The sequence below is a fragment of the Bombus flavifrons genome, chromosome 3 (assembly GCF_040668555.2).
Source record: "Bombus flavifrons isolate JBK064 chromosome 3, iyBomFlav1_principal, whole genome shotgun sequence".
NCBI lineage: Eukaryota > Metazoa > Arthropoda > Insecta > Hymenoptera > Apidae > Bombus > Bombus flavifrons.
The window spans coordinates 15,433,239-15,451,021 of NC_138444.1; the positions used below are offsets into that span (position 1 = coordinate 15,433,239).

Here is a 17,783-nt window from a genome sequence, read left to right on the forward strand (position 1 = left end):
CACGATAACACAAAAATATCTTTTTTCTGCATTATGCAGATTACACAAAATATGAGCAATCGTAGTTTATAGTAGCGATTCATAATTCTATGGTTGAAGATTTCTTTATATCCTGTTACTGTGTGATCAGTTGATACGTATAACTCCATCTGTGAGTCGTGATATACAATGGAATGTTCAATATTACTTGTGTACTAAGGAAATTTATAAGAGATGGAGCTGAGAGGAATATTGAAATATTGTTAAATAGGTATGTGCAATACATCCACGGGGTATTTTGAATTTGTATATATTCGAAATAACCATTAATATGCTCGACTTTGATCGTGAAAGGAAGATGTGCATCATTATTAAACTTCCATTTTTCAGCGTTCCGCAAAGTATGCGCTGATACTTTCGTCAGAAGCCTCTTTTACTTCTTTTCATTTGCATAGCATTCTTCTTTTTGCAATATTTTAGTCTAATCGAATTTCGAAGCGATCGCAGCATTGTATATATGGTGATATACATGCTAAAGAATTTTTACGTTAGCATACTTCGCTTGCTACTAGTCGCTACTGTAAGTCACACAACCATATTCCGATGTCAATGGACCCCGCTGATGCACTATTATTATAATGTTAGATATGAAACTTTTGATTTTTAGAAGCCAGTCAGGTTAAGTTACTACTAAGTAATTAGTTGGGGAATAATTTCCCTTTGTAACATGGATTATATGGCATTTAAATCACAAGTACGAAGAGATTATTCTCAAGAATGTTAAGTAATATTTGTAGCCTTTGAAATAGCATGTGTGGTGTAAATAATTTCTTTTCATATGATACTATATAATCTTGTAATTAATAGTTAACTTCTAACATTTGTGAGTAATGTAAACGAAAAGATTTGAAATTCCTCTTCATATATTTTTTTTGTTAGAGAATAAAATCATAGTGTAGTATCTTATAATTTAATTTTAAAGATTAAGATCGTGATATCTTTTATTCTTCTCTTATTACAGGATTTGGTCCATGTGGGTTGTCAGCATAAGTAAAAATAATAAATAATTAAACTTTATAATATCAGGTAAAGAAATGTAATATAGTTTATCAGATTAATATAAAATATTAATCTAATAATTTAATTTTCTCATAAGCAGCATATTGTAGTGAAAGAAATTATTTATTTTGTACTACATGTATTTTCTAATACTTAATTTTTATTACTAATTTTATTAATATATCTTGAAGATAATATTAAACAGCTACATACTAATATCTTAATTAATTTTTCCATAAAAAATATTAGTGGAAGATTTATTAAGTAGTGATGAATCTTTCAAAAAGAATCCTTCAAAAGCTTTTTTTTCACTTATAACATACAGGTGTACAATGGAAACAGCAAATCAGGAAAAACAACTTCCTTCACGGGGATTGAAGCAAGTGAAGGTAGATAACTGGGGGACTTTCTTTCTTCAAAGACTTCAACAGCTTTATTTTGAAGAAGAATTGCTTGATCTTACAATCAAGTTTCCCACCAGTGATATCACTGTTCAGGTATTAATCTTGTACATTCCTTATTTATATTTAAAAATTGTTATTAAATATTTAAAATTAAATATTTCTTCACTATTTATTGTTATATTTAGTTCAAAGAACTTCTTCATTAATATTTCAGGCTCATCGTTTAGTCATAACAACATGCACAGATTATTTTATGCAACTTGAACGTGAACAAAAAGAAAAAGATGAAAATTTTGATGGAGTAATTATCATGCCACCAGATATGCCATATGAATGTGTGAAGTCAATTATAAGGTAAATTTTAACACAGTTTGTATAGCACATAAAGTTATCACACTTGTAATATACATACATATAATACTTTTATAGTTTTATGTACACTGGACAATTAGAGTATTGGACTTCTGAGCAACATGCTTTGTATCGTACAGCACAGAAAATGAACATGACTGTTCTAACTAAATTACTTGATGCACAATTTAATACTGCTTCTCTGCAAAATGAACAAACAGTGAAATGCAATACCCGACCCATAATAGCAGTTTCAAAGCCTTCAACATCTAGCACAAAAGCAACAACTACTTCCACTTCATCTTCAGGGCTGTCAAATCAGCCATTACCAGGTAGAAAGTAAGTATGTTTGTATATAGATTAGAGATTCAAATACTCATTCTAGTTACAAATAATTTAGTTACGTATATAAATCTTACTCTTCAATTTTACATGTACAAAAAAATTTTCTTTTTATTATGTTAGACTCCCTATATGGAAAAGGAAATTAGATACACCACAAAGTATGCCATCGCTTAATTATGAAATGCGAACATTCCACGGGATGCCGTCGACAAATAGGCCTACAGAGGTAACTCCTGGACCTTCCCGATTTGATCTCCCCGAAGCTGAAGAGTTTGCGCTCGGGGTGTTCTCGTCATTCGATGACATTACGTACAATACAAAGCCTATCGTTCAAGCGCCAGACAAATATAAAAGAGATAATTCGCCTAGTGGTAAATGTTCCCCAGACAGAGACAGTAAAAATGATACAACTGAAGATGAGGAAGATGACAGTCATACAAACGAGAAGAGTCTGAAGGAAATGAATTCCGACGATGATTGGTCCGTGACTAGATGTTTCCAAAGGGGTCAAGATACGCAGCCATCGCCATCTAAGAGAGTGCGATTTGATCTCGAAGAAAAAGAAAACATGGAAAAGGGGAAACGAACGAACTCAGAAGACTCGATCAATAATCACGCAAAGATTATTCGAGAAGTATTGAAAAAATACCCCCATTTAGTGAAAAATAACAAGAACATACGTTTGAAAATCATGCAAAAAGAAGCAAAGTCTTCAGATAGTAATTCAGCATGCAAGACAAAAGTATCTTACGTAGTTTTGAAGTCTGATCACCTGATGTCAAGCAATAACACCGATGAAACCGAGGCAAAAAGTAACGGAAGCGTAGATGGTGGCGAGACTGGACCTTGGAAATGTAACAAGTGTGATTTAGAAGAGGAGTATACAAACTACTATATGTACAGAAGACACATGCAAGATGTACACGATGAAAAATTTGATATGCGAATTTGCGAACACTGTGGTTATAAAGCAATCAAACGAAACATCCTGATGTATCATCTTTATACAAAACACAATGTGCCTCCTCCGAAAAGCATGAGTTTTCCAAAATGCCAAGCATGTTCTTACGTGGCACTATCGGAAGCGTTTTTGGCGAGGCATCAAATCAACCATAATCATCGACCAGCGTCGCGTCAACATTCGTCATCCATCGAAGAGATTCAGTGCATGCAATGTTCACAAACGTTTAAAGACGTTACCGAATTGACGACCCATGAAATTAATACGGGCCATGGAAACTTGCCGGATGGCAAAAAGAAGGGACATCGTTGCACTCATTGTGGTAAAGTTTTTGTACAAGCTACGAATTTGCAAGTTCATATCGATTGCGTACACAAGGATCTGCGGGATTCGGATGCAGCTTCAGTCTCTATGCCAACGATTTCTTTAGAACCTTCTTCAGAAGCGGAAGCCTTGAGTCACGTGGCTAGTGGTATAGCGGCATCCTTAGGTGTTGGAGATAGCGTTTCCTCGGAACCTCAGGATGGAGCTTCGAACGTATCGGAATATATTGTACCGGAGATGCAATTAAATAATATTTCGCACGAAATGACTTACAACACGCACGAACTGGACGGGCAACATATGATAATGTTGATTGACAATGACAACTACCAACAGCAGGAAAATGATCAACAGCAGCAGCCACAACAGCTAAACATTACCGATAACGAACAAATTGTAATGCAAGGTACGGAGGATGGGATGATCGTTTACATTCACGGAAACGAAGAAATAGAACGGCAAACATACGAGAATTATCAGTCAGAAGAACTTACCGAAGAAACTGAGGAGATAGTGGAGGAAGTGGTTGAAGAAGTTGAGGAAAAGGTGATGGAGGAGGAAATGCAAGTTGAACAGTCGGAAATATTGGAGGAATGCAGTTCTGATCAAGTAGAAGAAGTTATACAATACGTGGAAGAACAGACAGAAATAGTGGAATATGATGAACAATGCAGCGAACAGAGTAACAGTGTAGGCGAATCGCAGGAATCGGTTATGATCATTGAAGAGGAGCATCTTGAGGGAGAACAAGAGGTGGAAAAAAATGATAAGCAAACTAAAGCGAATAGCTTTACAGAATGGGATGATGATAGTAGAGAATTAGCTGATTCATAAATAATAATATTATTATTATATTAACTTTGTCACACTTTATGTTTGATCAATATCCGTGACTAACAAAACGGCATGTTTGAATTGCATTTCATTTTGCTTCTTTCTTCATTCTCTACATAGTAAATGATTGAAGATTACTATACACGGCATTTTCTACTTTCCTGGCAAGGTTGTAGATTATGCTTCACAATCCTGCCGGAAAAGTAGGAAACACCTTGTATATACAGATACAAAAGAAGCAATGTAAATGAATTATTTCGTTTTTAGAGGATATGTAGAGTCATAAGCTTCAATTAATTCGTGCAAAAAGATTTTAACTTCAACATTTATCCTAAAACAAATGTTTGTATATACAGCTTATAAGCTGATATATATATATATATATGTATGTATGATTATATTCAATCGTTAATTAAAGAGATTTAATTTGATCACATCTGCAAAGGGACGGAAGAAGAAAAGTGGAAAAACTGTTTATGAACTTTTCTTAATTGCCACATAATTGCAATTTTCAATTCCTCTGAACATATAGTTGCACAAACGTGTGGCAGTGGGTGAATATGAAATGCAGAAAATGAAGGAACATAAATGTCGAATTTCTGATTAATTCCTGACTGCACATGTTCAATGCAAATATTTAAAAATAAAGAGATTAAAAGTAATACATTTCTTTCAGAAATTCTTTCTTAGACTTTATAATGTTGAATTTGATGATTATTTATGATAATTGGTATATATCTTTCGTATTTTACGTTTGGATAAACATGATACACCAAAATAAAAGATCGTAGTCAATTAAGCGTTAATGATAAAATGTTATTTTACATTTCTTTCATTATTTCAAGTCCATTAATAACATTTTTTTTTCCGGAATTGATATAATAAAAGAAATAAAACTCAAACACTTTTTCCTTACGAAATTATACATTTTATTATTTCTTTCATTACATGATTTGGAGAATTTTAAGATATATAGTTTCAAATATTTAAAATTTTATACAAACATTTGAATAAAGCAAATCGAATATAATTCATTAATTTATTTACATAAAAAAATATGCTTTGTATAGTCATATATTCTCTATTTTCTGGAAGGAATAATATGATTTTATTGAAGAGATATCAATAATTTAAAAAATTCTTGAAATCAAATGCCATTATACATCATTTGCAATTAAATACATGATGCCTGTTTCATATTAAAAAATAGAAAATAAAACATTCAAAAAATTGAATACAGAAGATAATATATTTTTAATAAAGTCGGACAGAATATCTTGTATATGTACAGCGTGAGTCACTTAACGCGTTTTATTTAGTCAATTCTCTTTCTCATAAGTAACCAGCACTTGTTTAGTTTTTGAGCATAATATTTTAAATTAGAGTAATATTATCGTAAATTCAGTAAAAGTCTCGAAGATGGTATTTAGAGTTAATACAATCCAAGATATATATAGAAGAATATTTGAGTTAGTAACATTCAACGAATAATACATGTAAATGCAGATCACGATAAAGTAGATAAAATATGCTAGAAACATTTATATTTTTAACACACGCGTTCAATTTTGCCGTAAATCAAACACATAAATTTAGTTTAGTTATTTTGCTCCGTCTAGTATATTTAACTTCAAATGTTTCTTTTTTGACTTATACATGTCTATACATATGTATAAAATTGTTTCTATCGATCAAATGAATACAAGATTAAAATTGAAATTTTTGTATTTATAAGTAAATGGGAAATCATTTGATATGAAGAAAATTCAAACAGAGTAACAAATTAGCGTGCAAATACACGCTAATGTCAAAGAATCATTTTATTTTTAACTTGGAAATGTGATGAATTCAATATATACGATAAATTTCTCTGTTTTAAAGAAAAATATTAATCACGGTGCGCGCGTATTAAGTGCCTCGTTTTATATATACATGCATTATGGAAAATACTAATTTACGTCAGTATGTAATTTCTGAGTTCTCATTTACTACAACCTACGCACGATTAACAAATTATAACGTCGAAGAATTTTATCTGAAATATACATTAGTCAAATACTAACATAACTTCATCACTTGTTACTGGTTCAGTAACAATTTTTCGTTTCAGTATTTTCAGAGTTATAGAAATTGAAGAAAAAATTAAGATTAAAATTTTTCAAGATTCGTAGGAATTCTTGGATCAAAAAATATTTTATTTGTATATCTAATTTAGTATCATTTGCTAGATTAGAAAGGATTTATCTTGTCCATATCATGCAATTTTGGTTAAACGAACTTTGTATTAATTTTCATATTATTAATTGTATCATTTTTTGTATTAATTTTTATATTATTAATGTATAATTGAAATGTATATCAATTTTTAGCAAATGTCTATTTTTTCCGCAAAATACGATATCTGCTTATTGTTAGTAAAGAAATAGTATGTTATAGATAAAGTTCGAAAACCGTTCTATATATTGTATCGACGATATTAATTATTTGAACAGTAATTAATTATATTAGGATATATCAATGAGTTCGATCTTGTCGAACGTTCAATAGTAACGAAAATTTTATATGTAAAATCGACCAAAGGTTGATTTAAATTGTTTTGTGTTTGGATCTCTGATTATTGCAAATAAGGACAGAAAGACTGGAGGAACAAGAAAACTAGATTTAGAATGCATGCAAAATAGAAGGAAATTAACTGCCATAGTTCGGTTATGGCCATTATCAAATTATTAGTAACTACTTTATACAATATTTTTAAAAATAGTTGGCAGTGTTACATAAAAATCGTTACATTAGACTCGATACGATACGATATCATTAAGTTACGCATACACACACCTATTTAAGCTTATCTTCTTGCATTGTATAAGATTCCTTTACCACTTTCTTCATAATTTAGTTATGCGAAGTATGGAAACGTACAGGGTGCTTCCTTAGACTTTTTTAATTACTTAGACAATTAATTAGAAACGAGAAATTTCTGAGATAAAAATAATATGATTCTTAGTGCGATCATTTTTTAGTGCACATCGATTTTTTAATTTATTGAAAACCGACATAATTTTGTCAATCCTAGAGACGCATAATATTTTGTTTTCTTGATGTATCGATTTTACATATCTGCAAAATTGTTTAATATTTTCGTCTTAAAATGTTTTAAAAAATCTTGAAAAGCGACACATCATATCGTCTGTAATTTGGAAAATGGATAAACAAATGTTCGTAAAATCGATTAAAAAATTTCGCAACCCGATATTTCGTTCTGAGTATAATTTTAAGCTAAACGAACGAATGTTGGCTGTCGAATCGATTAATATAAAAAGACCGATATCTGTAGTACTTTTACGTGTGCTGCTCAAAATAATTAAGAGATAATCTCCTAAATTATACAATTAAATAAATACATAAGCTTAATTATTCCAATCATTTCGAGCAGCGTAATTCCTTACAAGAAATATGCTTATGAAGTAAGATAAATAAATGAAATTCGATGTACTGATTCAATTTATGTGCAGTAACGTGATTTACAGTAAAAGGAAAAAAAACGTCAAGAAATATCTCTATACGAATAAAATCGAGCAAATAGGTGATAATAAAATTATTCGATATTGAAGTAAAGATAATTTTAGTGCAAATTAAGTATTAATATTGTAAGAAGGGGAGAAAATTCGTTCGATCAATAGTTTATCACAATGTAATCGTTAATGATTGACACAAAGCTGCCTCTGATGCCAATAATCTCGTAAAATGATATTTTAAATAGGAAATATGTATAAGATATTTGACGAAAAATGTGTAATAAAGTAACGAATATATAAATGAAAAAAGGAAATATCAAATAATTTCATTATTCTCTTCATTTGATGAGTAACAAGAGTAACATCAAAAAATATCACGTAAGAATATATCATAGGAAATAACGTAAAAAATAACAAGTCTTTCGTTTCTACAAATTCGATAATACTTTGATTGCCTTTGTACGTTACACTGTTTCAACTCAAAGAACAAATTATTCAAAAGAATTTGCAAATATCTGCAAATTACGTAAAGAAAGTATAAATATTCTATAAATTCAGTAACATTTAACACTACTGTATTTCACACTGTTTTAATTTAAAAATAATAAATTATTCAAAATAATTAAAAATTGTTAGCAAAGAACCAGAGAAAAGATTAAAAAAAAAAAAACATTTTGAAATCGGAAATCTACGGGTTGTTTTACGAACATTTACCTTGTCTGAAAGGTTGGCTCCGTTCGGAAAAATCCCAACCTTACCCGAGTACTGTGATGGTGTACCCCTGGCGCACGCTCTCAACCAGTACCGAAAAGTTCTCGAGGCGGGACTTTGCGCAAATGATTCGGACAAAACCGCATGTACAGGAAACGTAACCAGTAGCCGGTGGTAGTGGCGAGGATGGCGATGATGGCGGTGGTAGAGGGACACGATTGCCCGATCGTGACCGTAGTAGCAACATGGGGTAAAGGTGCGAGCGAGCGAAAAACTGGAGAAAGGGAATAAACGAGTGAGATAAATTGACGAGTGGGAGCGACCAAGAAATATAAACAGCGAAACAGGGAAGAAAATATCATACCATTTGCGTGTTGGAAGAGGATGGCCTAAGCTCGAGGTAGATGGAAAGGGAGGTAAAGGTGGGTGGCGGTGGTGGTGGCGGCAAAGGAGAAAAAGGGGGGCTGCGGAGGTGAGAAGGTAGGAGAACCAGCCTCTGCCAGTATCCACGTGTTCAGTGTAGTAGCGCGTTATGACCCGGATGTTAGATCGTAGCTGTAGTTTTGCGAGAACCTGCCGACCCGGATGTCTCGTTCGTCGTCTACAAGTGATCCGCTACTAATGTCCTCCTGGTTACCGAAATATGTTCAATCGGTAAGTAATGCTCGGTCACGTGATCGACGTGTCGAACGATATATTTAACGCATTCACTTATCTCTCGACCATTGACCGTCGATTCTGATTCCTACCCCTTTAGCGCCTTCGACAGTGGCATTCGTCACACTGTAGATTGTATTCGATCGGTTCGCAGAAATTTAAATTTCGATGTACCTTTTTTTTCGATCGAAACGATGGGGGATTAACTGTTATCCTTCTCTTATACAGTATTGTATTATATTTTATTGATAATGGTTTAATTTTCCGTCAGTGACATAAAAACAGTCGCTCGAGCATATCTTTACGTATCTTTAATAATTAATATAAGTTTGTAGAGATCGATATAAGTTTCCATTTGTATGAGTTTAAACAATTCTTACATATATATATAAGTATTATGTGTGTATGTTCTGTTATCTGCAAGGAATCGGTTAGAAGTAGTAGAAATGTCCGTTGAACGCGCGTCAATTTCGCAAGTAGATTCAGCCGTCCGGCAAAGTATAGCGTATCGGTAACATCCGAGTGTGCTTGAAGGATAGATGCGAGCAAATCAACGAAAGGTGCCAGCAAACTTCGAAGGGACCTGATAAATGCCGAAATCGCCAACTTACGTGATTTACTGCCATTACCGCCCTCAACTCGTCAGAGGCTTTCCCAGTTACAGCTTATGGCCTTGGTCTGCGTATTTCTTCGAAAAGCCAATTACTTTCAACAAGGTAAGCATCAAAGGATAAATTTAATTGAGTTGTTTAACTAAAGAGTCCGAAAAATTTGGAAATCGGAAGATTTTTAGTTATATACGTTAACGATATCCTTATCGTAATCGCGCGTTACGTTTGTTCTCATCGAGTCGATCATCTTGGTACTCGGTTAATGCGTAAAAGACCATGGTTATTACGCGAGTGACTATGTTTTTGTGGTATTCGAGTGATTTTTTTTTTAAACGGTACTCGGCAACCGCCATGTTTGATTCCGGAAAACTCTATGCCGCGAAAACAAATATTACTCGCTTACTTTAACATAATTTCGATATTTTGATTTTGTTACTATTATTTATATAAAATTCGATAGAAAAGGAGTCGTTTGATATAGATACAGTTACATTTTGCATAAATATTTCTAGGTAGATACGAGTAAGCTATGTAATTACTATGCTTTAAAAAAAATCTACGACCATCGGCATGAGAAAGTTGCGAAGTACAATTAGAAGTAAAAAGAAATGCTTTTCATAGACTTACTGGTTTGTTTAGTTTAATAATTTGTTGAATACACGCGATGCGAGTCAGAGAAGAGGCACATGGTTCATTTCTGATTATCGCATACGTATGTTATTTCATTGATTTTCAGCAGTTCTTGTATCCGAAAGCCTAAAATTAAATATTTAACTGGCCCACAGTCGCTTCCCTGATTCTACAACTTAGTAATTTGTAGAGAAACGACTAATACTGTATTCTCGATCCTAAGTAATTAGACTTTTACTTTATAATAATACATCGTAGAAAACTTTGTCGAAGAATTATCTATATCTATAACTTACGGAGTTAAAATCTAAATGTAAAATCAAAAGTGAGGATTTTATGGATCTTCGCTATGTATAGCATTCTTAAATGCTTTATAAAGCTGCGTTATAAATCATCATCAGTTTACGAAGCATAGATTTCAGTGTACAATCTGCGTAAGAAAATACTATTTTGTTTTTCATAATTCAATGAATAAAACGAAATTTTTAGAATATGACAAAAAACACTAGATATTGTGATAATTTTCATTGTGCATATACAACGGTTGTTATTCATGAATATATAATATATTAATTGTTAATTTCCCTAATACTACAAAGAATTTCGTTGTGCATAAAATAACTGACTTTATAATAGATATCAAAAACTGTTGAGATGCAAAGATAAAAAATTGCGAATGCTTTTGCGCATACTTGCTGCACGGTGAACGCTATGCCTTTGTTTCATGGCGAGACGCTTGTCGTTTTAATTTTTACATTCTCCGTCTTCCAGTAGACTTATACGTCACCGCAAAAACCAATATCAAAATGTCAGTAACTGTATTAGTTATTTCAAGGTGGTAAGTGGTAGATAATCGTAGTGACCAAAATAGCATTATCGATTATTGCAGTTGTTTTTAAAAGTATAAATATTATAGGAACAGCGATACCGATTATTTTCAACTTTTAATGCTCGAATAATAAATGTACGAATATGTTGATCTAATACCATGGAACAGGCAAGGTAATACAGTGGTATGTTATAAATTAATGTCCATAACAAAATGATCTTTAAAATGAATTATTAACGACTCAGGCCATTAAATTATAACTACATTGTTCATAAAGTTACATCGTTCGACATGACATATAAGTAATTTCACAAGTCAAGTTCTGTATTATCTAAATAATTGTTCACTCTTTGCGTCTCCATAATTTCACAGTTATACCACTTTTTCATTACTTTTGAGACAATTCCTTGACAATGTACAATGTTAAAAATAGAAGAAGTAAAAAATTATCGATATGTCGTCAAGTTACAAAAGTGGATTAACATAGAAAGTTTTCGAGGTTCTCTGTTCGTTTGTCTAGACTTCAACTTTTCAAACTCGGATCATACAAACTCTTGCACATTACTGAATCTTGCTTTTCGTCTATTATACTTTAAAAAATTCTGTTCTATTTGCGACTCTTGTTTCACTCATAATATCATAAACATGTATGGTCCAACGATCTCTTGAACCGAAACAACAAAATTACATTATCGACAATTCAAATACATTTCAAACGGAAATTTAAAGATGCAAAAATATACAGAAGGCACATGATACGGAGAAGTATAGAAAATATCCAACCTAAGTATTCGTTCCAACTAGACTGCGAATATTTATAGAAAAATACATATCTCCATAGATACAATGAAGGAAGTAGAACTTAAACGAGCTTTTTAATATTAATTCTTTGAGTATCACATAATTTTACATATTATATACATTCTGAACATTTTTCTATTTTCAAATTTTCCATAAACACGTAAAAATCCGCAGTCTAGCTACGATATCCACAGGGCGAAGCAAATCTCCGCTTAAATATCGTTTCAATGTATTCAGAAATACTTGCACGAACATTCTTGATGAATAATGATAAGTATTATAATTTCTAACAGGGAAGTTACTGGTATTTTAATAATCCTAATGTCGATCGAAATTTCGTAGGAATAAGGACCGATCGTTTGACAAGAATATTAAACGGTCGTTCGAGCATCAAAAACTTCGGGCATCTCCGTTGTGCAAGCGTAGAGAGTAATATATAGGTAAAAGGTAGGGAGGTAGGTAAGGCAAGAAGGTAAGATCGGCGTACATTCAAACTCAGCGGAGTCTAAGCGCGAGTTCCGGGTGATCCGCTGACCTGTCGGCCTTTGCAACAACACTCTCACGCTCCTGTAACCCATACTCCCTCTGTATCGTCTCTCCACTCTCCGTCGTTCTTTCTTTCTCTCCTACATACTCATTGTTTCACAGTATTCGATACTATAGTCCCGTGTAGCGCCGTTTGTAAACGTACCCGTACTGCATTAGCATACGCTTCTTTCCCTCTCCTCTTTCTCGCTCCTTTTTTCTTTCCCTAGGTCTCTTTCCCCGGGACAATCATGGAAAACGCGCAGACCCAACGAATTTTCTGTCGTTACTCTTTGCTTTCCTTGGATTTCGATCGTTTATGCCCCTTTTTCATGGCGGACGAAGGAATATTTCGATAGAGGAGAGGGGATTTGATTATATTTCCATCAAACTCGATGTGCTTTGAGAAATACCGCTTTGGTTATATCTTGGTTGAGTGATCCTGAGGAAAAGTAGCACATATGTATTCAATTTGAAGAAATTATGGATAGAGTTAAACTCTGAAAGCTTTCGGTACCGAAATCCTTTAGACAAAGGAATTTTGAAACAACGCGCTATTCTAATTACTTTAATCGAACTATTTATATCGACAACGTTATCGAAGCTTTATCGCTTAATTTATATTTATTATTTTTCTCGTTATCCTATGTTTACATACGAGATGTTATCCATAAAGCTATTTTACAGTTATTGAGATAAACAGGATCTTATCTGGAAAAGTTTTAAGCTGGAATGTTTATGAATAATAAAAGCAACGGTAACGATAAGATCCTAGCAATACAGACATTGCTTTCATATACCATTTTTGAACATCGTAATAACTTTATGTTATCATACGCGAAGCTTAAGTTTTATAACGTATTGTATAACAGTCATAAACGTTTCTAATCCATCAATTTTGATGATGTTACGCGAGTAACTTCAATTTTAATTCACGAACATGCATTTATGTACCATTAACATTTGTAGATTTATTACAGAGTGATCCATAACTGATATTAATTATAAAAATGTCAATAACGAAACGAAAACTGTTTTTATCTTAATCCTTGATCTTTTTCCTTATCTATTTTCGTAAATTTAACATTTCGTACGAAAATTAAAAAAATATATTGGATGAGACTATCCTCAGATCTTTAATTAATTACTGAATGTTGAATAATACATTGATTGTATTTTTTTGTTTCAGCCTTGAAAAACTGTCCGTCCGACTCTTCGAATATCCCGACCCCTAACATTGGATTTTCAAAAGTAATATTGTTTATCATGATATCGCATTGTATTTTTGACCGTTAGTTGCTGCGGTACAAATGTTGGCCATACAATGCATGCAATTTTTCAGGCCATGTCCGGATTTATAATGATGATGACCCAGCAAGGGAAACTGTTGTATATATCGGAAAATGCGGCAGAATATCTTGGACACTCTATGGTAAAGTAATTGCAAAGACACAACAATTATGGTAATCGAACATATTAAGAATTCACTAAGACAAACATAAAATAATTGCTTCTAAATGTTTCGTTGTTCATGACAAAAGGAAAGATGTGATACTACATATAATATACGTACATAATTTGTCAGAGAAATTAAATTTAATTCAATGTTCTACATTGCACAATGTATTTTAGGAGGATTTGCTTATCCACGGGGATAGTGTTTACGACGTAATAGACAAGCAAGATCACATGGTTGTACAAAATCAATTATCTAGAAATAGTCCAATTCCAAGCGATAGAAGATTGTTTCTTTGTCGGATCAACGTATCCAGGAATTCTCGGAGGCAACTTCGTTTCGGTGATCAAAAAGTAAGTTTTGTATTTAGTCGAAATAATAATATTTTTTTTTTTTAAATTCAATAAACTTCTCTTTGTCCCTTCCTTAACGTCGAATAAGAAATTCTTGTTTTAATTTTATTTCACGTTATGCTTGCAATTATATATTCTGCATGTTTATTTTTTGTTTCCTAATGTTATCTTTTTGGTAGTGCATAGTATATTATTTGTGCGTTTAGTTTTATCGTTATTTTTTATAGGTGGTTTTAGTTGAAGGCCATTTTTTACCTTTCGTTCCTGTTTGTAATCGAAATGAGTTTGTTTTCCTTGCTTCCTGTACACCCGTTGTTTTGCCAGAAACTAGAGAAAGTATCGTGCAGGGTGCGACAAATATTTTCACCACCATTCACTCTATGGATATGAAATACCTTCATATCGATAAAACGTAACATTTTTATTTCTTTGTTTTAAAAATATAAAAGATTCAAATGATCTTGGAAAGTAGAATACATTTTTGTTGAATGATTTTGTTGAATTTTCAGTGCCGAAAGCCATTTGGAATACACCCGTAACGAATTAGTAAATATGTCATGGTATAATTTATTACACTGGGATTCGATACGAACAGCATATTGCAAACATCAGACTGGTACGTTCATAGAAATTTAAAATAGTTCAACTTTCGAGTTTATCTTTAATCGAAAACAAATGTAAATACATTTTAGTATGTTTTTCTTCAATTTCAAAAATATGAAATAGAGACTCATTTAAAAATTAAACGATACGTCTTAATATTTAAAACATTTGAAAGTTTCGATATCATTCACGGTTGTTTCAGTTATTCAATCTGATCAAGAACGGTCAGCAACTGCATTGTTGAGACTGCAAAGCCGTTCCGGACGGTGGTTCTGGGTGCACTGCGTTTTACAAGTCAAAGATACTTCCGAAGAATGTCAACATCCTATCATTGTGTGCACGAATCAAGTTCTGAGGTGCGTTCCCATATATCTAATTTTCATTTCCGAATATTTCTCGCTTTCTTCTTTTCATATTGGAGAGTAATGAATTTCGTATCCGCTAAATAGAATGTTAAAGATCATGTACAAAATATATCCATCCTTTTCTTATAAATTAAATAGATAATACGAGGGTAATTATTAATAATTATTTTAGTAATTATTAGTTAAATAAAGGTGGTAACGGTTATAACAAAAAGCGTGTTAAGTGTAATGCACTATTACAGTGACAGGGAGGCGGAAGTCATGCGTTCAAGTTCCTGGCTGTACCAGTATTCATCCCAAACTAAATTTACTTACACCATCTGCTCCGGGAGTCAGAACCGCGGTGTGCCATATGCTACCGGGAGCCAAAGTAATCAGCAGCAAGATTACAGTCGTTCCTTATCCCACGCACATAACAACGACACGCAACACTCTCCTGATATACGAAATTCAGAGCAGGATCCGCACAATTCGTCGAAGACACAGTTAAAGGATTACGCAACTAGAAATCCACGAGAGGATGCAGAACCGGTTGATATGTCGATCAGTAGTAGCGAGCATGAGAATAGGAACGTACACATGAATATTCAACATGGTCATTATGCGCTTGGTCAATTCACCGATAGGTACAAAGCGCATCATAAAAGTTCATTAAATTTGAGCGGTTATCGCGCAAAATTTATGCAATGTCATAGCCAATACAGTATGGACACGTTGTCGCCCAAGTACTATATCACCGACTTAGATAAGGAGTACTGTTGTAACGAGAGGAATAGCAGCCATAAACGACTTCCGGGTAAAGCGTTATCCACGACGACAGGATCGACAGCAGATCCTTCGGAGTTACCCATGGAACATTGGAATTCGAGTCCAGTTTGGTCGGACACTTTGCAAAGGGTACCGGATGTCGTTCACCAGGAACTTAGCCCATATGTAGCGACGCCAACTACGCCGGTCGACACTCCAGACTCCGAGCTACATCCGGAAACTCCAATTTTTAATTTCGATTGGGCGGCCGAACAGCACGTGCCCAATTTAAAGATCACGTTTCGTAGCTCGAATCAGGGGCCCAGGAAAGTCCAGGATGTTCAACCCATCACGTTGCAGTTACCACGGAAAAAGGGCCAGTCCATGAATGATTCTAAAGACTTTCCTAAATAAGACTGTGCACTTGTTTAATTGGTGCTTTACAGTTAGATAGGCAAATATTTGTTTTTTCTTTAAGTAGGTATAACTTTGTAAGTTTGAGAGTTCGAGTCTGTGAGTAGGATGAAAGTTGGTATAGATCAGTTGAAGGTTACATTAGAAGAATTTGTAAAAAATTGAAAGAAGTAAAGATCAATTTTGAATTGGTGACAGTCGATCCATTAAATTAGTTCCTAATATAATAATATTCAGAGATTTAAGATTGACTGGTATCATACAAGATTGGAATTGATTTTTTAATCAGATCATTTTTCAATTAGAGTAAAAATGATGCATATAGTAATTTCGTAATTTTTATTAAAAAGAAACTTGTTTTCTCGTTGGATTGAAAGCTATCATCAGTATTAATTAAAATCTGCTTGCTGGTAACAGAGATTTATGGGTAAGATGCCATAAAGTATTAGGGTAATTAATAAAAGGTAGACGTGGAAATTTTGTCATATACGTAGAAATATCGATCGCAAGAGTACCTAATTTTTTTAGTGGTAAAAAAAGTACTTTAACTAGCGTTTAAAGGTTTTATAGAAGAAATTTTAGGAAAAATGTTGAAATACAGCTTTTTAGAAATCATTTTCATGTAATATTTTTAAATAATGGACATTTCAGCGTAGTAGCATTATTAATATCTTGGCAAAATGTTTAATAATTAATAATGAAGTTAATTGCATAAGTTTTAGCCGAAGTTCAAGAAGAAGGAATGTCCATTAATAAAGAATATTTTCAATGTTCATTGAAGTTATTAAACTGCAACCAATGTCCTTTCTCAGATTTCCTCCTTTCTTTTTCCTAACCTTCAAAAATAAATTAATATCTACGTAGCAGATTCTTGATTTAAATGTTATTAAACATTTACATACAATAAAGAGAAGACAAAATATGTTTTAGAAAGGACATTTTATTCAATTAATTATTCAATTTTAATTTTTAGTATTAACATTATTTTATATTGTACTTTCAGTATATAATCCTACAGTAATTAGTATTCTCTGGTACTAATTTAAACTTGTAGAATTTAATAGAAATTTTATGGTAATTAGACTCAGTTTGTTTTAATTACTTGTTAATGCATATGTACATATTTCGAGTGTACATTTACATATCTACCTGCATTAATTAGGGATATTTTTTGCTTTCTTAGATACACCAGGAGATGTCGCTTCGTTCAACGCTTCGATATCGTTCTCAAACGCATTAAAACGTTACAGTTTGAAAATACATATTACCTGCAATATCGTTTGAATTATAAATGAAATATTTTTCATTA

At 32.8% G+C, this 17,783-nt stretch overlaps 2 protein-coding genes across 9 annotated transcripts; both read left to right on the forward strand.

Moving 5' to 3' along the window:
- The first annotated feature begins 43 nt into the window (after positions 1–43).
- Cp190 (centrosome-associated zinc finger protein CP190) lies at positions 44–6,030 on the forward strand. 7 transcript variants are annotated; one of them, XM_069109745.1, is made up of 7 exons: positions 44–250; positions 370–559; positions 647–758; positions 1,364–1,535; positions 1,657–1,796; positions 1,872–2,132; positions 2,259–6,030. In XM_069109745.1, coding segments are annotated over exons 3-7 (2,574 nt in total). In that variant the 5' UTR covers positions 44–250; positions 370–559; positions 647–756; the 3' UTR covers positions 4,258–6,030. The 7 variants fall into 7 exon arrangements, with proteins under 7 accessions (XP_068965846.1, XP_068965849.1, XP_068965845.1 ...); XM_069109746.1 differs by lacking the exon at positions 44–250 and adding an exon at positions 1,001–1,065 and having other exon boundaries at positions 274–559; XM_069109747.1 differs by lacking the exon at positions 44–250 and adding an exon at positions 1,001–1,065 and having other exon boundaries at positions 274–559; positions 647–733.
- A 2,949-nt stretch (positions 6,031–8,979) lies between these two features.
- dysf (neuronal PAS domain protein dysfusion) lies at positions 8,980–17,079 on the forward strand. Of its 2 annotated transcripts, none has more exons than XM_069109772.1 (9): positions 8,980–9,137; positions 9,675–9,856; positions 13,726–13,787; positions 13,879–13,968; positions 14,169–14,345; positions 14,573–14,757; positions 14,855–14,961; positions 15,151–15,304; positions 15,556–17,079. In XM_069109772.1, exons 1-9 carry the CDS (start codon positions 9,127–9,129, stop codon positions 16,472–16,474), a joined length of 1,887 nt encoding a protein of 628 aa, XP_068965873.1. In that variant the 5' UTR covers positions 8,980–9,126; the 3' UTR covers positions 16,475–17,079. The 2 variants fall into 2 exon arrangements, with proteins under 2 accessions (XP_068965873.1, XP_068965874.1); XM_069109773.1 differs by having other exon boundaries at positions 8,988–9,137; positions 9,680–9,856.
- The last annotated feature ends 704 nt before the right edge of the window (positions 17,080–17,783 follow it).